This window comes from Lampetra planeri, chromosome 13 (assembly GCF_965212315.1).
Source record: "Lampetra planeri chromosome 13, kcLamPlan1.2.h2, whole genome shotgun sequence".
NCBI classification, from domain to species: domain Eukaryota; kingdom Metazoa; phylum Chordata; class Hyperoartia; order Petromyzontiformes; family Petromyzontidae; genus Lampetra; species Lampetra planeri.
The window spans coordinates 3237241-3263492 of NC_136119.1; the positions used below are offsets into that span (position 1 = coordinate 3237241).

The 26252-nt window shown below is 47.3% G+C and overlaps 1 protein-coding gene across 2 annotated transcripts in view; it reads left to right on the forward strand.

Annotated features, from left to right (window-relative positions):
• Positions 1 to 26252, forward strand: part of FURIN (furin, paired basic amino acid cleaving enzyme) — a 53802-nt gene that overhangs the window by 11584 nt on the left and 15966 nt on the right. Inside the window, exons 1-6 of one of the 2 annotated variants that reach the window (XM_078599879.1) lie at positions 8112 to 8177; positions 10305 to 10403; positions 16818 to 16913; positions 24993 to 25121; positions 25804 to 25880; positions 26063 to 26151. In XM_078599879.1, the coding sequence (XP_078456005.1) occupies positions 8127 to 8177; positions 10305 to 10403; positions 16818 to 16913; positions 24993 to 25121; positions 25804 to 25880; positions 26063 to 26151 (541 nt within the window). In that variant the 5' untranslated portion in view covers positions 8112 to 8126. Of the gene's footprint in view, positions 1 to 8111; positions 8178 to 10304; positions 10404 to 16817; positions 16914 to 24992; positions 25122 to 25803; positions 25881 to 26062; positions 26152 to 26252 lie in introns of those variants that run through there. The other variant, XM_078599878.1, reaches the window with a different exon arrangement.

Genomic DNA, 26252 nt, shown 5'->3' on the forward strand with positions numbered 1-26252 from the left:
ACTAATTTGATTGCCTTAGTGCCAGTTGACCAAGGGGCAAACACAAACCAACACTGGGCGGTCAGTGTAGAGGCTACTTAATAATTGATGACATATGCAATATAAAGTACTGTACTGTATATTAAATATATTTGTATATTTTTGAGGAATGGTTTAAACAAGTCAGGTTAATTGTAGAAAAAGAATAATTGTCATGGGTGTATGGAATTCAGTGGGAAGAGGCAGCCCAGCCACGCAAGTGAAAAGTTGGCGTGGTTTTTAGCTTGCAATGTGCATTCACCATTTGGCGTTTATACCATCTCATCACATTTCGTCAGCTTGGACGCCACCATGGCTTGGGTTCTGAGCGTCTACACCTCCTCCTTATTGACTTGCCTCGAGGCGGATTCCGATCACAGCAGTTGGTGCTGCCCACATTTATTGCAGGCCACCGGTGAAAGTAGACCACTTGGAAAGCGGTCAGGTGCTACTTTACGAAGCCTTTTTTGGCCCAAATAAGTCATGCATGCCCACGATCTTCTTGGTTCTTTCGGTAAAGTCACGTAGAATGGAAATAATAAAATAAAATAAAAAAGCATAATAAAAATCATTTTATTATTATTGTATTATATTATGTTTTATTCTTATTATTTTATTATTTCCATTCTACGTGACTTTACCGAAAGAACCAAGAAGATGAATCCCTGCAGTCACGAAAGCTATAAATCGAAATCATGCCCACGATGTGTGGCCGTATCTGTCATGCTACGGGGCTCAAGGCCAGTCCTCATACTGGTTATGACTACGGTTGCATCTGACGTTGCCACCTTTGGGGTACAAAAGAAAACCAGGACATGCCACGATGGGAAGATTAATATATCACAAAACCAGAAGAGGTGAGGGCCACATTGTAAAGACATCGTCTTGAGTGGTGTATAATTCTCCAACTGACGACTGTTAATTGACTTTCAAAGGTCAGCTACGATCCTGGGAAAAATACATAGCAGGTGGCAAACCCAGTTGGATCATCATTAGAAAAATAACGGTAATTGACAACACTGCCAAAGCGACACTGAATTTGCGTTATTGTATACATCATAAGCTTTCTGTTGTTGGTACCCGTAAAATTGGCCTATGCGGTGCTATGATTTCTAATTCGTGTGCTGTGTGGGGAGCAGGTGCGGGAGAGTAACCGGCATCATACCTGGTTGCCTTCCCTTAAACCAATGCTAGCAGAGATGACGATCTGTTTTTTCAAGGTTCAAACTGCAGCTTACCCTTGAATTGTAAAAAAGACACGTAAGAAAGACAAACAAACATGTAAAAATCCCTCAGCCTTTGAGCGTTATGCAAAATAACCCATCAGCATTTCCCGAAGCAGTGCATTGTGGTCCTTGTGTCAGCATCAAAATAAGTTTGAGTCAATGTGACTGACAGACAGGCAGTAGTGATACAACTGTGGACCGTCTTCTTGGTTCTTTCGGTAAAGTCACTTAGAAGGGAAATAATAAAATAATAAAAGTAAAACAATGAAATAACATTTTCTTTTATTTTTCATACATTTTTATTTGATTATGTTTTATTTTTTTGTTTTATTATTTCCCTTCTACATGACTTTACCGAAAGAACCAAGAAGATGAATCCCTGCAGTCACGAAAGCTTTAAATTGAAACTATGGACCGGTTTCAACATTAGGAACTTCTGATGGATTTTTTTGTCATCATGCGCAAACGTTTTTGCGTGGGTTATTTGAAACGCATGGATTTTCCGACCTGCACTTTTATTCTCTCATGATGGGGATTTCTCGTCAAGTACATGTTTTTAACTTTCATTGTAATTGTACCGATAACAAGACAAACACTTGTGTTGCGACCGAAACGTTATGATCTATTATTTTTTCTACCTACGTGACTTTACCGAAAGAACCAAAGAGTAAAGATATGTGTGTATATCAATACTTGTGCATTTGTTTGATATTTTTTTACGTATATAAAAAAAAACAAAGATCCCCCCCTAAAAAGCTCTGTCGACTCATGGAAAGTCTCAGTCGTGTTTATCGTGAGCACTTGTGAGGCTTAAATGGTGACTAATAGTGCGGTAGTGTTGCTCTCGCCATGCCGTCTCTGTATGTCAAGTGCTGGCGTTTCCTCACCCCATACCCAGATATGAATTTACGGTTGGGTTGACCTATGGAAGGCCCAGGACAGGCTCGGACACCACTTGACTTGTATAACACAGGTGGCCGGGTTCATAGTGCAGTGTGTTACCCACTGAAAACATAAAGACCTTGATACAGCAAATCTGGCAGTGACGGTCCCACCTGATGACGGAGACTTGTGTTGCCTCCGACACGTCGTGATTTTTAAATCCTTTATATTAAGTTCACTTGCTTGCTTGCTTGCGCGCTTACGACCGTGCAAATCTTTCGGTCGTTTTTTAACCCACTTCCCGTGATCCAATCGAGCTGACATTTTGCACACAGACTCGTTGTGCGTGACAATTTATTTTCGTTAAATTTTTTTTCCAAAATGTTCCACTTTTTAGGAACATTTTTTTTTCATATTTTATTTAAAATACCAATGTGATAAAAATGAAACTCTTACTCAAGAAAAACAGAAATGAATAATAAAATAAAACCGATGCTACGCATGTAAAGGATTTATAGTGAAAAACTTAGTTTTTACGGGTTAATTTGTATTATTTTATTTTTATTAATTTTAATTATTTTTTTTACCTACGTGACTTTACCGAAAAAACTCAGAGTATAAAGACCTCCCGTATGGACTTAACAGAATGTCGAAGCAAGTCCTGTTAGCCAGGACTTATGAAGGCCGGCACGGCACACGAGGGGGTGGGTGGCCAGGACCACACCCGGCTGCCTTTCTCTCCGTAGTGGCGATGTTCACACACCGCACCAGGTACTCATTTGAGGCTGAGTCAACCTAGAGGAGGCCCTGGACCGGTTCAGATAATCGTCGCTGGTGTTGGCCGTGAGCAGATATCGAACTCGGCCCACCGGGTTCATAGTGCAGCACGCTCACCGCTACACGATCGCTCCCCACGCTACCCACTGCTCACACAAACATGCATACAACAACGATATACTTCCACCATAAAGCCTTTCGCAGAGTTGTTGGGGGCAAGTGTTGTTCGCAAGCTCCTATGAAGGCCAGCAAGGCAAAATAAACGGAAAACACACACTCCCACACGCTTCTTTTACGCAGCTCAGACCCTTGAGTCGTGTGTTGACACACGCATCATTCTCGTTGTTAAAATAACCTTTCGGTTCTCTGCTGTATTAGTTGTATTTATTAAGCAGCCTTTTATAACAGCGACTGCTCGTTGTATTTGTTTTATATGTTAAATATCCTTTCATGACAATGACAATTCCATTTTTTTCTGAGGCTAAGCCCCGTGGCCGGATGCAGCTGCATGCGTTGTTTGCGCTGCGGTATCATATTCTGTGTTAAGTTTGTTTTAACGAGATGACCTGAGGTTTCCCTGACGGCAGACTTCAGTGCTTGCCGAACCCCCCCCCCCCCCCCAATTAAGGAGGACAGGCTTGACTACTATCGGCAACATAGCGCAGCTTCTGCGTTTCGGGCTCACTGGCAGAGCGCCACTGTGCTTTGGGGGTGTTTTTAAACAATCGGATGACAGCAGACAGACATGATGACCCGCTAATTCAAACATGATGCGAGGAAGCACTAGCCACGGGGTAGCTTCGTAGAGTCGTGCTTTCACTTCCCGCTGCGTTGGGGAGGTGCTTTTGGGAACATGTTTGGCTCTAGAGCAGTGGTGCTGTGGTTAGCGCACTGCGCTATGAACCTGGCAAACCTGTGTACTCATTCCCAGCCACGGCTATCTTTGGTGATGAGTGATATCTGAACCGGTCCAAGGCGCCCCGTTCGCCTATCCGCGTTGACCAGTGTGGTGAAGTATGGCCAAACACCCACCATGGCTTGGGGAGGCCTTCCTACAGGAGTGGATTGACAATGAGCTCTAATCTTCTTGGTTCTTTCCGTAAAGTCACGTAGAATGGAAATAATAAAGTAATGAAAATAAAACAATAATATAATATAATAAAATTATAAAATATTATTATATTAAAAAATAATATTAAATAATAAAATAATATTATATAAGAAAATAATGCGACATAATAAAATAATAGAATAAAATAGAATAATTAAATATAATATTTGTATTATTTTATTATTTCCATTCTACGTGACTTTACCGAAAGAACCAAGAAGATGAATCCCTGCAGTCACGAAAGCTTCAAATCGAAATGAGCTCTAAATTATGATAGTTATGGCAGACTTTTCCCAGTTGTGTGGCCAGCGTTATGGATGACCGTGAGTACTGTAGTGTGTTCCATGTTTGTGGATATAAAAACAGGTTGTGCGCACACACTAATCAGATATTTGTTGCGTGGCTTCAGGTTATGCAGTTTTAATAATAATAATGATAATAGCAACAAAATGTTGGTCGCTCCTGAAACTAGATGTATTTTTAGAGCAGGAAAAATTTAACCTTTTACACTCAGGGCAGATCTTGGTATTTATAAAACATCTCATTCAGAGATGAAGGTGACCTGACGATGAACATGTTTTATTTTTAAAAAAGCACAACGAATTACAATCCAAAACACAAACTCGCAATACCAAAGCTGTTCGCTTAAACAAACGCGGATTTTCTTCTTATTTTGGTCAAGTAAGCTGATGAGATAAAAAATACGTATATATACCCATTTATATATTGATAGAGAACACAGTTTTGCTTATACTTTAAATGTGACAATCCCATATCCACATTTCAGAGCCAGGGGAGCAGATGGCCACCAACTTGGCAGCCCACGCTTTTGGTCCACAGGTTATTTTGGATTAATCTGGAGCTTGCAGCAAAGCCTTTATTTGACAAACCCCCGTGTGATCAGTGTGCAGCCTCTGCTTTAATTAAGGCCCTTTTATTTGAGCTATGGTCTGAGATTACGATGCCATTGTTTTGTGTTTCAATAAAATTACGTCGAAATTATAATCAGAACTCTTATTCTTGGTGCTTTCGGTAAAGTCACGTAGATATAAAATAAAACACAAAATTATAAAATTAAAAACAAATTTAATTTAAAACAATAAAGTTAAAAACCCACGACGTTTCGATCGCAACAGAAGCGGTCCTCTTCTCGGCCTGATGAAGACCGCTTGTGTTGCGATCGAAACTTCGTGGGTTTTTTGCTTTTATTATTTTCAATTTATGATAAAAAAAAATATTTAAGTGACTTTACCGAAAGAACCAAGAACATGAATTCTTGCAGTCACGAAAGTTTCAAGTCAAAATTAGAACTCTGTTTTTTGTCTCAAAGTGTTATGTAAATAACACGTATGTTTCAGTTCATCAGCCTATTTATTGCCTTTGAAAACCAATGTTATCCAGTAGCATTTGGATAAATAAGCAAACTCTGAACCTGTTTTTACCTTATGGGTCTCATCAGCAGATTTCAGGCTCGTTCAAATATAGCTCTATGATTTTACTAAGTTCATGTTGACCCATCTGTCCCTTCCTGGAATCAACCGGTAACGCTCGTAATGCTGCCCAGCAGTTATTGGGACAAAAGACCAATTCAAACACTTCATGAAAAATGAGAAAAGTGTGTGTGTGCGGACTAAAAAACAAATACTGTGAAAGTAATAACACATGGCAAATACGTGGTGTGTCAAATCGGCTTCGTGTGTGTATTATTTTACTCAGTGTTTGGGACAGATTGTCCACTCTCTGATGTGCTTTCGGGTTGCGCTTTCGGGTTTTACCACGTTTTGTTTGGCATGATGTCCAACGTTTCATTTCACATGCTGGCAGCTTCTTAAGTAGTAAAATATGAGATCAAATTTTGGCCAGATGAAGACCCCTCTTGGCTGACAACTTGACTGACGAGGACAGGCCAAAGAAATACACTTTGCAACCTCCGAGGCTCCAAGCAAGCTTTACTCTTGCCTGTAGGAGGCCGCATTTTGGACATTTAAATGGCGCGTTGTGGCAACGCAATCAAACGAGCCATGAGTTCATCACGAGGCGTGAAAATCCCCCACCGCGTCTTTAGCAAGCGTATTGTTCTGGTCGGCTTATCCCCCAAATCATCCTGCAGTTTTGCAAATGATTCTCTTGAACACATATTACTGCCGCATCAGATGTCAAAATGACCAGTCCTAACCCACGCCAGCTCTCTCCATGTATGTTTTTATGTTTAGCCAACCATGCTAATCGGAGGCGCTTGTGAAAGACAACAAACTCAACACAAAAAGCAGTTCTTCTTCTTGTATCCATTGACATGTATGTTAGACGACATAGCAGTTGAAGTGGGTGGAGCGGTAATGCCAGAGGTGAGTGCACTGCGCTATGAAACTGGCGGCCTGAGTTTTTATTCCCAGCCACGGGAATCGTGAGCGGTAATGATCTGAACCGGTCCCGAGAGCCGCGCTTCACCAGCCCGCAACTGGGCCAGCGGGGTGGAGTATGATCAGACAGCCCCAATGACCCATGTGGCGTGGGAAGGCCTTCATCGAACGGTGGGCTTGCAAACCGATACGTCGTTCTCTTCAGCAGATTGTTCATTTCATGGTTATAATAATTTGGTCGTATAATGGGAGGTGTTGAGTAGAAAACTGTGAGTCCGTTTTGGGGGGGGGGGGTTCCTTATCCATTCCTCTTGAGCAGCAGCGTTTCACCTCGTGCGTGCGCGTGTTTTTCTCAAGTGTGTACAGTAGCCAATGCTTTGTAGAGCTACAACTGTCTGGGGTCTCAGTGGCCCCTTTGTTTTATGAGAAAGCAAAAAGAAAGCCACGAGCAGGATGAACACTGGTGCACAGAAGGTGGTCCCAATCTACGCAATATACCGCAAAGCAAATTTGATGGCAAAATTTGCAGCCGCCCCGGGAAAGGGTGCGTGTACATCTATTGCTTTATTTTATTTATTATTATTATTATTCACTTAATTTTTTATTAGAATGTTTCTATCTACGTGACTTTACCAAAAGAACCAAAGAATACGAAGAATATAGCTTTCGGTTTCTAAAATCTGCTAATGCAACTGTCGGGCTGCATTAATTTTCATCTTCGAGTTCCACACAGACCACCGATGTCTTAACATCCGCTTGTTTATTTTGAACTTCTTTTGCGCGCCGTAAGTAGCCAATCGTGCTAATCGGAGGCACGGGATCGTAATCTAAGGGAAAATGGAAGCAAACTGGTGTCACTTGAAATTCAACACATTCGTAGATAACACTACCCTTGAAAGGGGAAAAAATTGTTTCGTAGTGATTTATTGATATATGTAAATAAATGTCACCCTGCTGCCGGGTCCAGTCATGGGCTCCTAGCAATAACACCGCCAGTTATAGTCAATATTACATTGCATGGTGAGCAATATATTTTTCGCAGGTAGCTGCCGCTTGCAAAGGTACTGTAGAGGCAAGCAAATTCCTCTCTAAACGACATTAGGATTGGCAGCGACGAGATGTGAAATGTGCTTAATCGAGTGATGTTGCTGCCAAGAGGGAGAGAAAAGAAAACCCAGCTGGCCGATTGAACCAAGGTTTCAATTATTTAGAAGAAGCAGAAGAAAAAAGCAGGTAATTTGAGCCTGGCACACTTTTTCGAATAGATTGCGAGGTCTCATGCGAGGTCTCGTAATCTTACATCACATTTTCCATCCGCCCTATGGCTTTTGATACATGTGGTCAAGCAGGGAGCAGGCAAGAGGAAACGGTCAAAGCCTGCTTATCACCAGTCAAAAGCCAGGCTCAGAAAGAAAGAAAAAAAACCCACTTCGTATGTTTGGGCACAAATGTCCTCTGGGACTCTTCCAAACATTTTGTAACTGCGCCATGACCCCCGGCGCGAGCGCGCGCGAACTACTGAACCCTCTGTCCATGCCACTGCCTGGCGGAGAGGGGGGGGGGCACGCACGCGCACGCGCGCGTACACAACCGAAGCACGCGCACGCGCGCTGGTCCGTGCCAATGCTCGATCTCGTCCCCACCCCTCCCCTCCCCCATTGTTTAGAATAAAACGACGACGACGACGAAGGCAAAGATACCAAACCCCCTGCTCCCACCTCCCCGTATATCCTTAAACAGAGACTGGGGCTAATGCTTGGAAGGATCACCACCGAATTCACGGCATCCCACGAGGACGTGTGGGTGTGTCCAGCACGACGCTTGGCTGTTTTTGTCTCCCCGCTGTTGATGTGTTTTTCTTGTACACGGGGCGCGCCAGGTATTCATTTAAAGGCTGCGTCGACTTAAGGGTGGTGGGGGGGGGAGGTGCTCAGGACTGGTTTTTGGATATTTGCCACTGGCTGTTCTTCCTGAGCTGGAATCGAATTCGGGTCGCCAAATTCATAGCTCGGGATGCGCTTAACCACTACACGACCGCCCCTCCCCACGCACTCACCCACGTGTTTGGAGGACTCGTGGACTGCAACCCAGCCCCCCCAGGGTACAGTGCGTCGTACGGGCAGGCAGTCATCCGCCGACCTGCCCTGACAAGTGCTGGTATTGTAGCATTGTTTTTAAGAGTTCACTGTACTGTATCGTCGTTTATGATGGCACACTCCGCGCCAGTTACGTGTGACTCATTGTAACACAGGGGAAGATATAAATAAGTGGGGTCCGGTAAAGGTGAAACCCCCGCAACGGCTGGGGTTCACCGCACTGCTGGCAGAAGGGCCCCTTTCTCTGAAGGGAGTTCTATAAAAGGTGGCGCCCTCTCTAGAGTGTTAGAGCTGGTCTCAAAGTGTTCTTCACGTGGACATCAGCGTGGGTGTCACCTAAAACAAAGTGGGTATGAAAGTTGCCATTGTAAAAAGGCATTGCACACGTACTGGTCAGGTGGCGCCGTCGTATATGATGGACGGCAACATCACCGCTGGACTCGAAATCCAGGGGGTCACCAGCTCGATGTGTCCGAGCTGGTGACCCCTCTGCCCCTGTCCACCCAGCGGCGTGAATGGGTGCACCACAGTCCCATCGAGCAGATTGTGCGTGGTGGGGTAAAGCGTGCGAGCAGCGTGGTGGAGGATGCACAAATGCCCCTCTCAAGGGGAGGCCCTTGGGACAGCAGTGGCAGCACCTCGACCGTTGACGCCATTTGTCGTCTGTCCAGGGTCCATAATGCTTGTAAAATGTTGTTATACAGGTCAACAGAAATGTGTCCTGTGGGTAAACGGGTACCTGTTATACGAATATGGAATTTCCGACCACAGGCTCAGCAACGTCTTGATTTTGTTTTGATCCCGGTTCAATGCATGTACCTAGAGATAAATCATGAATATCAAAATATGATTTATCATGCATTGTCCGAAATATTACCATTTTTTTTATTTTGCGGCATTGTTATTTACAAACGTATTTTAGTTTTTTTGCTAATTGTGTTTGTGACACCACTGCCAACGCAGCAACAGCACCACCACCAAATGATTGAGCAAGATAAAATAAAACATGCGTCGACGAACCGGTGCTCTGCACTGTCAGGACCCCCCCCCCCCCCCTCTCGCTGCTGCTGTCCGCTCCCTGCTTGTCTACGGGCCCGTTGACCGTGGCTGATGCCGCGGCGCTGATGTCGGTGTTGTACACCTAGCGACATGAAGTCGGGCCCTGTTGAAAGCGCGCACCGTCCTCGCGGGACGCTCGCAAGGCGCGGCACAGTGCTCCCCTTTGTCCTCGCCTTATAATCATAACATTGTCTCATCATTCCAGTGTCACAGGTGCATCATGTCACGGCCGACGTGCCAGATAGTGACATCTCCTCTCGAGCAGAGACGGCCCCTCTCTGGCCGAGCCGTGTGACTCAGTCGTTTGGGGGGCGTCTTCTTCGTGTCATCGGTGACTCCACCGTCGCGCGATGCGTGACACTCCGTGACACACTCCGTGACACATTCCCGCGAACAATTCGCTTCGGTCAGCCCGCCTCGGTTGAATGTGCTGAGAGCGTTTGGTTTTTGTTTGAACCCACAAGATGAATCACCGGTCTGAGACTGCGCAGCATTGCAATCATTTCCACCCTCGCCTTTTGTAGCTCTCCGACGTGTTGCCGGGTCCCCCCCCCCCCCCCCCTGTGCTGTTCAGCACGGTGTCTTGACGATTTGGCCCACGTGCTGAAGAAGCTCCCCAGCGTGTGGCGCGAAACGTCGGACACCGTGCCGTACAACAACCGCGGTACAACAGACAAGCCATCGGAGAGCCGCACAGCACAACTGCGGAAAAAAAACCAAACGCAGTTGCATGACGCCGTGTTTTTGTCTTTGTTTCTCCACCTCCTCGTGACAGATTTTCGAAGACTACCATCACTTTCGACACCACGCCGTGCAGAAACGCTCGCTGAGTCGGCACGAGAGTCTGCACACGAGGCTGCGGCAAGACACAGAGGTAGCAAGCGGGTGGCGTGTGACGGAGGAAATTCGTGGCCTTCACAAGCCCACGCATTTGTACCCAGACGGGAACCCAACGTTAATGAAATGGCTAACTTCGTGAACACTTATTAACAGCGCTCCCCCCCCCACCTCACTGTTGCAGACTCTTACCACAAACACGACTGTGCAGAATCGAGAAAAGAAAATGTGAAATATTGACACGTCCAGTGGACGGTTTTCCCCCAAAGCGCGCACAAATAAATGCAATTAAAGTAATAGACTCGCCGCTACTTGCGTAAATATACCACACGTGCGCGCACTTGGCCAGCACAGCCACGCTCATGATGAATATAAACAAACATGAAAAGTTCGAGCAATAGATCCATTTTCTGCCAACTGTTTAGAGAAAGATCAGCGCGAACTTTTCTCCCTCCAGAAGCAGAGGTAGCGTACACAACGAATAATTTGCCAGGGTCTCATTTCGTACGAGAGGCGAGCTAAAGGCACACCGCCTGAGATTCGAATGTCCGGTTCTGGTCTTTCCAGCGAGAGTCATTGGTAAAAGCCCGTGCTTGTTCGCGTTTAAGTGCCACCTGAGTTGACTGCCTTTTGGGCCAGATTTCCTCTGTGATGCATTGGGCCCACCCACTCGAAATCCTGCCCAACTGGTTTTCCACCACCACCACCACCACCAACCCCCCACCATAAAGGCAGAAAACATTTTCAAAGGTCGATTAAACAATTTGTTTTCCACTGTACAGGAAACTTTGCGCCATGGCACAGGCAACACGTTGTTATAAGTGATCATGTTTATGATATGTGGTGTTTGTGTGCGTTTTCATCCTTGAAGTACACACCAGCTCAGGATGTATGTATATCTATGCATGTGCAATAGTATGTTTCTGTACGGTCTTTTGAGTCAATGCACTGCTGGGTAGTGGTCTCCCCGCGCCGTGCTGGTGGTGGAGATTATTCTACCGTGGTTCACCTCGCTGGTCCGTGTGGGTTGGTGAAAGTGTGGATCATAGACGCGGGGGCATTGTACGGTACAACAATGGATTTTGCTGCACTGCTAACAATGTAGGCCCCCCGCCGCAGCATATAGCACCTGTTTAATGAACGGTAGTTGCCAATCGGAGTGCGAGCCAGGCTCGACCCCGCTTCAACTTCTGAGTTCTGATGATTCGGCCATCGCAAATTGTCAATGGACTCCGAGTATATACACCGTGTAAGGCAGCCGCTATCGCAATCTTGTCTATAATGTACTGTGCAGTATGTATCAAATAGCGTTGGTCCAGGAAAGCACCTGCAGTGTATTTTAGTTTCTTTCCTGTGAAAATAAAAACCATCTTCACTGGTTACACTTGTATTACTAAAAAATATATATATATACGTTTCATATTTAGTGAAGGAAGAGCCTTTGGAGGTGGATGAGACGGGTGAAAGTTTCAAGTTGATTTAGTTTAACCAGGTGAGAAGTCAGACCAGTACATGGGGCATTCGTCTGCTAGTAGGGAGTGATGATTGCGGTCGACAATCCCAATTGAGTGATGAGACAGGCTCGTGAGATTATGTTGATGTTTGTGGGAATTGCTTTTACACGTGTCTTTGCTATTTATTTTAAAACTCCGTTCTTGGCAGTAGCAAATGACCTACATCGGTGACTACCTTCTCCAGAGCAGTGGTGGACAACCTGTCACCCACGGGCCGAATGCAGCCTATGGAGGCCTTGCTGGTGGCCTGGTCTAAGTGTATTTATCGTGATGCGTGGGTGTCACAATTCGTGCCCAAGCATGCGGTGTCAAGCGTGCGGCCAGCTGAGATGGAGGAGGGATGCTCATGTGGCCCAGTAACTCGTCTGGGTTGTCTATCACTGCTCTGGAGTCTGCCTGATGCGGACCGATGTTCTGCTGGAACTCGAGCCAATCATAAACAGTCTCCTTCAAAAATCTGTCTCCCCACTAAGAAAATATAAACGGTCCAGCAAAATCTGGACCGGTTTCAATGCAGTGTCTGATGATCAGAGTCCGGCTTGCTGGAGTCAATGCTGACGAACTGCCAGATGTTGTAGGCAAGGAACCATCCTTTAAGATCTGGATCCTAGTTCGACAATATCAGAATCGGCGTTCCAGTAAGATGGGATGCTGCCGTGGTATCATCATGGTTATCGCTCTCGACGTGCAATCCAGAGGTTGCCAGTTCACCTGGCACGGGAGTTGAAGCAATTGTGCACGTTTCTTAAATCCCCAGGCATCTGTCCATCCAGCAGTGTAAATGGTAGACCACAATATTCTTAGGTTTTTTTCGGTAAAGTCACGTAGGTAAAACATTAAAATTAATAAAAATAAAATAAAAATCACGACGTTTCAGAGGCAACACAAGCTTCCGTCTTCAGGTGGAACCGTCACAGCCACGACAGCTGTATCAAGTAAATGAGAGATTGCAGGAGCTACCACTCCGTTTATATATATGGTAGACCACAAGTTCGTCAATCGGCAACGCAGGTCGTGTGTGACGGGGTAAAGTCTATTTACTCCCAACTCCTGCAAGATGCCTGACCAGTGCGAAAGGGTCGGGCAAAATAGGCCTCTACAGAGGTGCTCTCGTGAGCTCCCTCTAGTGAAGGCCTTCTCACCAGCAGTGGCATGAGCAAGACGTTGCAGGGCTGCACCTTTACCTTTTCACCAGCGGTGCACCTGAGCGAGAAACCGCAGCGCAGACTGATAAGCCGCAGTCGGCCACGTCGATGCTGGCGCCGTGGCACACGGCAACACTGATCGGCAGTGCGATCTGTTTGGCGGTGGTCGAAAGATCCAGTTGTGGCTGGTTGTGACAAACGGTGCACGCGTGCGAGGATCGCTGTTGTGCTGTTGTTATGAGTTCGACACACGACTGAACAGTTCACAGCGGTCGCCTGTTCTCATTTCATTCGACTTGAATTTGTATCGTTGCCCTCAAACGCTTTTTTAAGGGACGCTGCACTCCAATGTGACCACCAACAACAACAACGACGACGACGAAACCACAACACACACATTCTCCTTGGCACCATGGGAAAATATCTTCTGATATCTTTTGCGCTCTTGCATTTTGGTGAAAGAAAACGAGTCGATGACAGCGTGGAGGCGTTTGGTGGAATGAGCACGGCGTGAACTTTGCCTGCCCTTGCCACCACCCCCCTGGTCTCACAAAGCCACTTTTGGAACCGTTCCAGATGGAGCTTTCACGGAGCTTTCACGTTTGCCCCGGCCTCCCAGGAGCTACATTCACAGCCACTTGTCAAGCCGACACGCACAGTGTACGCCTTTCATGGTTGACGGGGCAAAAATCATTCTCAATAGGTAACTGTAACGAGCAAATGGCGTTTACACACTTAATCATTAACGATAGCTGTGAGTTTATAAAGCACTGGAGCGTATGTCCCGTTTTTGAGGGGGTTGTTAACTTATTTATTGGTCCGTGGCCCGAACTGCATGCAGCGCAGGTCCTGCGGAGGAAGTTACTTCTCATCCCCACCCACCCACCCCACCCAAGTGTGGAATTTGCATTTTAGCTGCCAAAGTTTTCCAACAGAATCAGAATTCTGTAACACGCGAGCGGCGATTACACCACTCAGTCGCTGTCACGTCACAGCACACATGGCAGGCTGTTCTTGTGAGCACAGTCCCAGGTATTTTTGTTTACGACTCTGAGATAATGCATCGGACTGGATTAACGGCTGCATCCTAGGAGAGGCCGCTGATCGGCCTCTGTGTCAGGGGCCGATCGCTACCACTGAGACGGGTGTGGTCTCCGCAAATGTTTTTATTTTTGTTAAACACAGTTTTTTGTTCCACTTGATTTACCCAGAAAAGCCTCACTGAGTCTCGTGGCTCATTTACAGGAGGGTCCTGTCGAGTTTTTTCGCAGTAGTCGGCAATGATCGCTATGTCGATTCCAAATGAGTAATTTGTGTGATTTTCAAACTTGGAAAATTTTGGACCATGACGCCGGCACACGATGGCCTCCTCTTGCGAATGACGTCACGGGATCTTCAGCGTCCTCTGTGAAGCAGACGGAGCGCATTTTTTCAATCGATTGACCCCGTAGCATTGATCGGGGCGGCCGCTGGATTTCGAACCACGAACCTCTGCAGCAAGCGGCTTAAGGCGCTGCCGTGAGGCTGTGGTGTCGCTGCCCTTAGTTGCTAAAGCACGGGGCCCAAACCTTCAAACAGCCGCCAACAAATGGCACAATCAAGGTCGTAATAGATGGAAGAGTTCACGCGTTTCTCGACTTGAGCAGTCTCGTAAGACTTTTGACTCTTAAACAACTTTTATTGCCGCCAGCAGCAACAGCACTGGAGGCGATTCCGATATGAAATTCACAGTCACCAGGAAAACAAATAAAACCAACGCTATAAATCCACGCGCTGTGACGCTAAAAGCACCGTGCACAACACGAAAGAAAAGCCACGTGGTGGTGGTGGTGGTCATCTCGCACGCCACGGTGACGAGCGAGCGCTTCAGAAGGTGAACACGAGGGTGCCGTCCACGCTGGCACAGAGGGATTTTCCGGCTCCCCAGCGTTCGAAGAAGACGTGCACGTCACCGACACGTGTGTGTGGTACGCGTGAGCGCGGGAACGTCGACGATGGGAGAGAATCCTGGAGTCGAGCAGTGAAGGAGCAAAAGCGTGTGCAAGACGTGACGTCACAATAAAGTGAAGGATCTAGCCCCGCCCCCCCACCACCACCACCACCCTCCCCTTTCCCACCCAGTGATGCCCCTGGGGTTTGTCGGCGTTGTTGTTGTTGGGCTCCAGTTCACTTGGCCCCAGGACATCCCGCCGCGTTTCCTTCTCTCCTCTCTCTCATCTTTCCCTCTTCTCTGTGTCATGTTTCCCTCTCCTGACCCCCCCCCCCTCTTACCCCCCCCCCCCCCCCCGCTTTTGCCCCCCAATGTACAGGGTGATCAATCAAGAAGTCTTGTGACCCCCATTTAATTCTCTATTAAGTCGAGTTTATTTTAAGTTGGGTTTATTTAAAGCAGATATTAGAAACATTTTAGGGGTCAATTAATTGGGGGGAGGGTCACAATACCTCTGGACCACCCTGTACAGCAGTTCTATTCATTTCTCTAAAGCGTATTGAAGTACAGTTGTGTTGAGACCCAATTTTTGTGTTGTTGTTCATAGAGATTTTATTAATAATTTTAATTTGTATAGCATCTGAATTAAGAAGAAACTGGATATAAGTAGATCTTGTTTATAATGAGCACAGTTCTGATATACACACTTACACTACACTGGAGTGGGGAAGGCGGATGGCATCTCCCTGATACGAACACAATATTCCTGATATAAGCACGGCCTTACTCCCAAAAGGTGTGCTTATATCAGGCTTCTGCTGTATTATTGCATGCATCTCAAGATGCTGTGCACGGCAACCAGACGAGAGGGAACATTGCTTACGGAGAGAGGCAACAACGTAAAGGCGAAATCAAGACGAGGGATTGGCAGGTTGAGCAAGGGGGCGTGGCACGACCTTCAGGCCTTTTCAACCATTGTTACCCTCCTACCCAGACGGTCGATAGTGCATAATTATCAAAACAAACTCTATAAACTAAAAACTATTTTAGATTTTACCAGGTAAGGCCCGCTGAGCTATGTAGCTCTTCGTCAGAAGCGACCTGGCCACAATTGATAGCTCAACAAAGTGGCTTGTCACGTCGAAATTCATAGCAGCCAAGTAACTCTGAACGAAATTTTCTAAATGTGGAAGGAAAAACCGGAGGCCTTGGAGAAAAATCAACGCGACCACAGGGAGAACATGCAAACTCCAAATATAAAGGCATCATCAGGGCTCGGATTGACCCCATGACTTCCTGTATACCAGGTGAGGTAGTTAACATTTTACCACCACGGTGCCCAGACTCAACAGATCCACCAAGAACACTGGCTTAAAAATAAAAATATGTGCTATGAAGAAGGGACCATTGCCAAAAACGCCACCTATTATGTACTTTTTCCTTATAAGGCACCAGTGTTATTGACGAATTTGTTGAGTTTTTATTTGTGCTTGTGCAGTGCTGCTGCCGACGCATCAGCAGTATCACCACCACCGGATAATTTGTTTAATGTTGATGCGTAGTTACCGAGGTATTTGGCTTATACAACGAGAAGTGGAATGAGAGCTGTGATGATGCGGATGTGGGTAGAAGGGCACGAAAAGATTTTGACATTTGAAGAAGAATGTTATTATCGGCCGTAATTATTTAACTGCAAAGGAGAGAAGGAAGGTCTGGAGAGGGCATCGGCAGTGCTGCCAACCATGGGGACAGCTTCGCGAACAGCACTGGCAGCAAGCAGAGGAGAAGGAGCGACCTCCCGCAGCCTTCTCGACGTTGACTTTGTGTTTTTGCTCACCGACTTCTTCTTTTCCTGCGAGCAGGTGAGCTGGGTGGAGCAGCAGGTGGTGAAGGTGAGGCGGAGGAAGGAGGTTGTGACGGAGCCGACGGACCCTGAATATGCAGAGCAGTGGTACCTGGTGAGAGGCTCACCGCTCCTCACCCCCCCACACCCCCCCACACCCCCCCACACCCCACCCCCCACACCCCACACCCCCCCCCCCTCATGCACTTCAGCTCACCCCCACTTGCCCCTCTCACCCCACTCACCCCACTCGCCCCACTCGCCCAACTCGCCCCACTCGCACCACACGCCCCACCCGCCCCACCCGCCCCACCCGCCCCACCAGCACCACCAGTGCATGCCTCCATCCGGCAATAGGCATTGACAATATTGCTGCAGAGCTTTTCGCGATTGTGCTGTGTCACTCTCGGATGCGTGCTTGGGTTGCGTGGCGCTTTGTTTGCCATGGGAGCTTGTTCAGAAACTAAGCGAAATGTCCAACAGTCCTGAACTCGGTTCCTGAAGAAGCTCCGAGGATGTGGAGCGAATCGTCGGGCATGCCGAAGGAACGACGCGCGGTAACCAAGAAAAACAAAACCACGTTGGACAACTGGGCATTGGCTCTGCTCCATCCTCCCATCCCTGAGGCATCACGCAAGATGCTCAGCTATCAGAGTCACAGGTGCGCTGTGCTTGCGCAGGAAGTCGCCGAGTGTGGATTAGTGTTTCAAGGAGGAACAAAAGGAAACGGCTGTCACTAACAGCTGTCCTGGCCATCACGGGTTGGCATTAACTTGCCTTTTCAACCGCACAATAGAAGTGCTCCTCCACTCGCGGTCAGGTGTTGGCAATGGATTAATATTCATGACAATGAGCCTGCGTCTGCATGCACGCAAGTTTATACTGCATTGGCTTCGTCTGTGTTTCAGTTGTGTTTTGTGTGTGTGTGTGCACGTGCGTACAAAGACAAAGACCCCCCGTATAGCCTTAAACTGTAGGGGCAAGTGCTGTTAGCGAGCACCTATAAAGGCCGGTACGGCACACGAGGCGGTGGGTGGCCAACACCACGCCCGGCCAACACCACGCCCGGCCGCCTTTGTCTCCCTAGCAGCGATGTTTAAACATCGCACCAGGTACTCATTTGAGACTGAGTCGACCTAGGGGAGGCCCAGGACCGGTTCAGATAATCGTCACTGATGTTGGCCGTGAGCGGGAATCGAACCCGGGTCGCCAGGTCTGTAGCACAGCGCACTAACCGCTACACTACCGCTCCCCACATGTGCACGTGCGCACACACACACCACATGTGCACGTGCGTACACACACACCACATATGCACGTGCGCACACACACACCACATATGCACGTGCGTACACACACACCACATATGCACGTGCGTACACACACACCACATATGCACGTGTGCACACACACACCACATGTGCACGTGCGCACACACACACCACATATGCACGTGCGCACACACACACCACATATGCACGTGCGCACACACACACCACATATGCACGTGCGTACACACACACCACATATGCACGTGCGTACACACACACCACATATGCACGTGTGCACACACACACCACATGTGCACGTGCGCACACACACACCACATATGCACGTGCGCACACACACACCACATGTGCACGTGCGTACACACACACCACATATGCACGTGCGTACACACACACCACATATGCACGTGCGTACACACACACCACATATGCACGTGCGTACACACACACCACATATGCACGTGCGTACACACACACACAAGACAATTGTCATTCAACTGCTGCATTAGATCCTCCCCACACCGTGCGGGTCGTGGGAGTTTGTTGACCATGCTTCACCATGCTGGTCAGTGTGGTTTGGTGAAGACAAGGCACAGAGGACATTGGAGCATAGTATAGTAAGAATGCCCTCTCCTGACAACGAACCCCCGCGGAAGCCTATAGCACCTGTTTCGTGCACGGTGGTCACCCATCCAAGCACAATCTGGGCTCAACTCTGCTAAACTTCTGATATCTGACAAGATCGCGTGCATTCCTGGTGATTAGGTCATAGACCTATTTTTTTTTTACAAGCTAACCTTTTTAAAACGTGAATAATTGTGCAATTGGAAACAACTCTGGCTGTCTGTGGCCAATGGTGACGACTGAGCAACCCTGTGGCCCGTGCTGACTCAGGAGCATGAGATATATAATTGTAAATACGGTAGAAATATTTTTTAATTAATCGTTTCAGCACTGATACACTTGGGATTTTTAAATTGACTTGGCATGTGCGTGAGATTGAAGTACTGATTAGTGCGGAGCAGTGACCCATTGGTTAAACCGTGCGCTACAATCCCAGCAACTTGTGTTTGAATCCCGGCCACGAATAAGAACATCAGCGGCGAGCGGCATCCCAGCCTGAATAAAGGCCGCCTGTGTGTGGACGTTAACGCTGGCGGCGAGATGTACGTACACGTATGTTGAACTTCTTCCGCACCGTGCGTAGCCAACTTGTCTAATCGGAGGTGTGGGGGGTGGGAAGGACAACAACAGAGATGAAGGTTTCGATTTAAAGCTTTCGTGACTGCAGGGATTCATCTTCTTGGTTCTTTCGGTAAAGTCACGTAGAATGGAAATAATAAAATAAGAAAAATAAAACATAATAAAATAAATTCTCACGACGTTTCGGCCACAACGCAAGCAGTCTCGACAGACCTGTTCTCCACCTGAGAACGGCTGCTTGCGTTGTGGCCGAAACGTCGTGAGAATTTATTTGATTATGTTTTATTTTTATTATTTTATTATTTCCATTCTACGTGACTTTACCGAAAGAACCAAGAAGAGAGATGAAGGTGGCTGGCCGTGGTCTCGGCCACAATGCCCCCCCCCCACTTCCCAAAAAAAACCTGTGCTTGCAGATTGCCCTTGTACCTGCCACCGGTCAGGCGGAACGAACATTTACAGTTTGTTTTGCGAGTACGTACATGATCGTGCGGTGGTTGCACGTGCGCCCGTGTGCGGTTGAGATAAGGGAAGGTGCACGCGTTGCTGTGGCTTCTCGGTTTGTGCCGCACGTTTTGTCTGCACGCGTGGGCGCAGCCTACGTGGCCAATTTGGGTTTTTTTGTTTGTTTGCTGGAAGAGGAGGGCGTATTTCATCCCCGCCTTTCGTCTGGTTCTATTTTTTGTCGGCTGGGCCATTTCACCGCAGAATATGCAGGCCTCTGCGTAGCCCCTCGCTTCTTCGTGCTGACCGTAAAGAACTGTGCACGTTTTCTGTGATAACGCCCTCCACCGTGACCAACGACGACAAAAGTAGCTTGATATGAAACAGGAGTGGGTTGATAATTGGTTTGTTTACCCTTTTATTTGGCAACAAAACTGACACCTTTTTTTTACAAGGAGTCATGTTTGCATAGTCCACAATACCTGCAGTCATAATACAAACAAAAAACATAACTCTGATAATGCATGCACTGTCCTTGAAGTTGATTGGTCCACACCCGAGACAGCTTTCCTTAGAGCCTAGTCTCACATGGTGTTGGACCAGATGTTGTGTGCCTTTTGGCGTCATCTGGTCCAACACCATGTGAGACTAGGCTCTAAGGAAAGCTGTCTCGGGTGTGGACCAATCAACTTCAAGGACAGTGCACATTATCAGAGTTATGTTTTTTGTTTGCATTATGACTGCAGGTATTGTGGACTATGCAAACATGACTCCTTGTAAAAAAAAGGTGTCAGTTTTGTTGCCAGATAAAAGGGTAAACAAACCAATTATCATATTGTTTACTGGCAAATGAGGTACCAAAGGAGTGGGTTGTTTTTATTTTACTGTCATTTGTCACTTGAAATATTGCACCTTACGTCATCAAAATATTTGACAGGCCTTTGGCATACTCTCTGGTTCTTTCGGTAAAGTCACGTGGATAGAAAAAATTGTAAAAGAAAAACACGACGTTTCGGTTGCAACACAAGCATCCGTCTTCAGGTGTGAAAAATGAAATGATCGGCTGTTGTGTATAAAGCCACAACAGCAGATCATTTTTCTCACCTGAAGACGGACGCTTGTGTTGCGACCGAAACGTCGTGTTTTTCTTTTCTTATTTTTTCTACCCACGTGACTTTACCGAAAGAACCAGATAGTATAGATTCCTGCAGTCATGAAAGCTTCAAATCAAGACAGGCCTTTGGCAATTAGTTGCTGCATGAAGGCCTCCACATGTCTGTCAGTCATGGTGCGGGTTGAGGAAGTGTGGCCCAAGACTGGTAGCAGATATCACCGGTCACTTTATTTAGCCTTGGTAAGTAATAGAACTCGGGTCACCGAGGTTCAGAGTGCGTGCACTAAGCACCGTATCAGCCCCCCCCCCCTCCCCGTAAACTGCTTTATGTAACACTGAACACATGATATGGTAACAAAGAAGAACACGCTGTTTTTAAATGATAACTTTTTTGAAGGTAACTTAAATGTTTTGGTGGTAGCAAGACTTTGCATTTATGATGGTGGGAGGGGGAGGGCAGATTGCAGGCATTAAATGTCATTATTTTTTTTTGGGGGGGGGGTGGCTTCTTTGTTACTTGCGTGCCCCCTCCTAGCTTATTAGGGCGCCCAAGGGAATGGCGTTGCCCCAGCCTGATGTCAGAAATATGACTGTCTGCGCCCTGTGGCGTGCATGGAAAATTATGCCAGATTTTTGAGTGTGCATTGAACAGCTCAGCTTTGGAGTCTAGCGTGAGTTCAGGGGAAGTTGTCACGTGGTCACGTGCACCTCTGTTCCACTGTACAAACAATCCGCGCGGGGGGGGGTTGGCAGCGCCGAAGGCGCCAAGTTCGTTTTCCACTGCACAAGCAGAAGCGTGCCGTTGATGCCACGTCACTGGGCCCTGCCTGGCTGAGCCAGATTCATATTTTCTCAGTTCGGCCAATATTAGGAAGCCGCTGGAGCTATGCACTTTTAAATCTAGATTGAATATTCATTTCTTTAGAACTGCTTTTTCGTGGTTCGTTTGTTGTCCTTCCCCCGCACCTCCGATTAGCACGGTTGGCTACGCACGGTGCGAAAGAAGTTATACGGTATATACGTACAGCGTACAATGGTTTGGTTCTGGCTCATCAAGACAAATAGCCAGTCAAAGACTACCACCTGGACTGTGAGGGCCCCCACGCTGGCACAATTCTGGTGTGCCAGTGGAACAAAAAGGTTTTAAAAAATTTCTTAAGTAAATAATAATGTTAAATAATATAAATATAATAAGCACAGGGGTTCTGGTTGATAACTTCACTCCATGTATGGGCTGCCCTTTCAACACCTGGCAGCATTCTAATGTCATGGTAATATATGTGTAGTAGTTCATAATAATACAAATCATGCCTAGTTTGGAATTGTATATTTAGCAGGTGTACCTGATACAATTTGTTGTCCGTGAAAGAATACGTCACTTGGGAGCTTGTTTTGTGTGTTTGTTTCAATGGCCATGCATGGCATGTGTGTTGCCAGAAGAGATGGCGCCAGTTATCTTGCATAATGCTAATTAGAAGCCCGGTTTTGGTTTCGGGAGCAGAGCCACCTGCATGGTGCTGCGTCATCTATTACACATTCGCACGTTTGTACTCAGAGGTGCTTTGCATTCATGAGATTAAATTCATTCGATGAGCACACACGACCTGCAGGAGACGGTTCTCCCATTGTTGAATTTGTCAACACTGCCTCATTGGTAACATTCAAAAAATGTGATCATTATCTGGAAAATAACACAACCGTGTCGAAACAAAATACGTGGGGTTTCGTAGATTTTATTTATTTCGTGAAAAGTCCGCATAATTCTTCATGATACATTCTTACAGTTATGATGATGTGTGGTTACTTGACAGCTATTTAAAAACAGTCTTAGTTTCACAAAAGTATTTCCTTTAAGGCTAGCATGCCATAAAACAATGCATCTGAAAATGATTCATAGATTTGAAGTCAAGTTTATGTAAGCAGAAATGAAATGTCAGTCTTGTTAAGCGACACGTCATTTTATGATCTTTTAACGTACATTATAATCATTGTCAATGCAGTCAATTCCAGTGTGGTGGGTTTTAACTTAACTATGATAAGGATGGATGGCAACAGTGTCTGCTTTAACACCACACACAGACACAAATTTCTAAATCTCTGGGAGAGTAATGGCCATTAGAAGGCAGGGTGAAATAACTCGGCTTATTCAAATTAAAATGTATTCTCGTTCGTTAAGTGACCTAGTTGGGGTATGGAGGGGGAGGAGGCCCAGGACCCGTTCAGACTTTACTCGCCGAACCTCAGTGGTCACTCGCACAATCCAATCGCTCACGACGCCGCACGGCTCATTTTCCCACTTACAAATGTGGGCATCCGTGGTCGCAGAGGCGTCCAAACCACGAGTGATTTGCTTGCGCAGCAACCCAACATGCACCACCCATCGCTTATTGAGAGCGGGGATGCACCTTTAGTCGCGGCTGTGGGGAATCGAACTGGGTCCGCCATGTCCCTAGCGTGTCTCGCCAACCACCAAGCCACCGCTCCCGCCTCCGTAGACCAGAGGTCGCAACCGGGTACCCGATACCCGTACCCTACCCGATACCCGGCTACCCGTACCCGGCCGGGTACGGGTACGAGTACCCGTTTGTGACCCTGGTGCGGCCGGGTACGGGTACGGGTAGGCCGTGAGTCACTGGTGAGTCACCGTTTGTCACTCATTTCCCAACGTCTTGTCTCTTCTCACAATTCAAGTTCCTAGAATCAACCCACCCGCGCCTGCAACATGGCTTCATCCCAGAGGTCGCAATCGGGTACTCGTACCCGTACCCTACCCGATACCCGGCCGGGTACGGGTAGCCAGGTATCGGGTAGGGTACGGGTACGGGTACCCGTTTGCGACCCTGGTGCGGCCGGGTACGGTTACGGGTAAGGAATCAAAACCCGTTTGCGACCTCTGCCGTAGACCTATGACATTAAATGACCGTGCCTCATTGCGCACCTTCTCTGTGGAGACATCAACGTTCGGCACGTTGCACCACTTTAATGCGACACTTTAATGCGACGCTCAGATTCACGAGAATGTGGCTTAGCAGGCACGGCGAAAGTCTACAAGTCACACGATGTGCCCTACCGTAAGCCGCTGGCTAAACATTCCGTCACGCCTGCACGCTCCACGTGGACAGCTCTTGGCAAGGGTCCACGCGTTCTAATCTCTTTGACTCGTAGTTCTTTATCGCTGCTAAGATTAAATAAGTGAATCAATATTTTTCAAGCGGGCTGCTGTCCAACCTTGCTCCAACGCTGAGCTGCTTTCGTGCAGCTCCAGCAAAGAAGCGGGAGAGCTCTGAAATGTCGGGGGGGTGGGTGGGGGCGTTTATTATAAATTTGACGCTTTTAGGTTCACCAGCAGTGTGCTACTACAGAGCGACGACGTTTTGAAGGGCCGGTGGCTACCGTTGGTCGACTCATATTTTAAGTCCCAGAGATGACATCGCGCGCCAGAATACCACAGCGGTCGCTGCCTCATGCGGATTAAAAAGGAGAAATAAATTCAGAACACGATCGTCTCTATACCTCGTAGAGCTCACACCAAGGCTTCATGTTCCAGGCTGAAAGTTTTTTGGCTTTGTTAAATGAGAGCTAAGACTTTAAACTCGCTTTCAAGAGCGCGCGTAGTCTTTTTTTTGGTGATGTTACCGTGGCTGTATCGCCATGCTTCTCAATCCAGTGTCACTGCTGCGTGGCGTCACACAGCAGTGACAATGGGGCTCATGAAAGTCAATTTAAAGTGGTTTTATTCCCCTCACTAATGAAGCTTGAATACAACAAACGTTGATTTATAGAGCGTCTAAGCCTCTAAATGGTAACTGCACCTCAAGATGCTGCAGAAAACAGTGGCATTGCTGCAAAATGGCGCAAGCAGAGGCATCTAAATGCACATGTTCAACGGATACTCAAACTCTAGAATTTTCTCTGGCCAAGGCCTGTCTGCCAGAAGTGGCATTGACATGCACTTGTATAATTGTAGGGTTGCACCTGTCTTACCTTTTTAGTGAAGCTCATTAGGGACATCCCAGGAGACGCAAAGTCGGGGTAGATATCTACACGAACACAAGATACGTTTTTTCTTTGGATTTTTTGGTTTAAACGACGGTTTAAATCGGCGTGGCATCCTCCACGCTGTCGCTGCTGTGGTGTCCGGCAGGAAAACCAGGAGCACCACGACCTGAACGTGGTGTCGGCGTGGTCGCTCGGCTACACAGGCCGCGGCTCCATCGTCTCCATCCTGGATGACGGCATCGAGAAAGACCACCCAGACCTCGCGGCCAACTATGTGAGTGCCACCACGATCCTCGCTCACATCCCCCCCCACCCCTACCTCCAGTTTCCCCGTTGTGAGAGGATCCGTAGTGAGCAGTAGAGATCATCGCAGTCTTTGTGCTGCGTGAGTTGTCGCGGTTGTGATGTACGGCGCTCCGATGTGTTTATAAGTCGTACCACGTGTCTTTCGGCATGATGTCCGACGTTGGGTGCCACAGTGGCAAGATGTTAACTACCTCGCCTGGTATACAGGAGGTCGTGAGTTCGATCCCAACCCTGACCCCTGTATATTTGGAGTTTGCATGTTCTCCCTGTGGTTGCGTGGATTTTTTTTTCCAGGTCCTCTGATTTTTCCCTACACATTTAGAAACATGCGATTACTTGGCTGCTATGAATTGCCACGTGATAAGCCACTTTGTTGAGCTATTGTTTGTGGCCAAGTCGCTGCTGAATGAGAGCTTTATCGCTCAGTGGGCCTTACCTGGTGAAATAAATATAGTTAAAAGTTCTTCAGAAGCTGCAGGCACGTGGTGCCAAACGTCGAACATCATACCGAACGACACACATCACAACCCAACCGCAAATGCCGATGTGGCGGTTTAAGTAACGCTTCTCGAATCAAGGCACGAGCGCTTTAAGCTTGTGTCTGCATCGTTGATGATAACACAATGTTGTGTTTACAATCCCACCCACAGGATCCAAACGCCAGCTTTGACATCAACGACAATGACCCCGATCCTCAGCCTCGCTACACTCCGTACAACGACAACCGGTGAATTCGGACTGCAGCGGTGTCGTGCACGCTCGCCCAACTGTTTTTACACCAAAGCATTTGTTGTTGTTTTTTCACGAACATTCCGCTCGCCAGTGTCGTGCCGCGGAGTGCCGGTGGCTGATTCTTCGTCGTCCGTGCCCGATGTATATTTTATCTTCCACGATCGTGTTTCCTCGAAGGCACGGGACGCGGTGTGCCGGCGAGGTGGCAGCAGCCGCTAACAATAACGTCTGCGGAGTGGGAATCGCCTACAATGCCAAAATTGGAGGTAAAACAGCACGTACATTTATAGCCCTTTTTATCAATCCACTGCTGAATGAGAGGGGGCCTGTGGAGGTTTGTTGACCGTCCTGTACTTAACCATGCTGA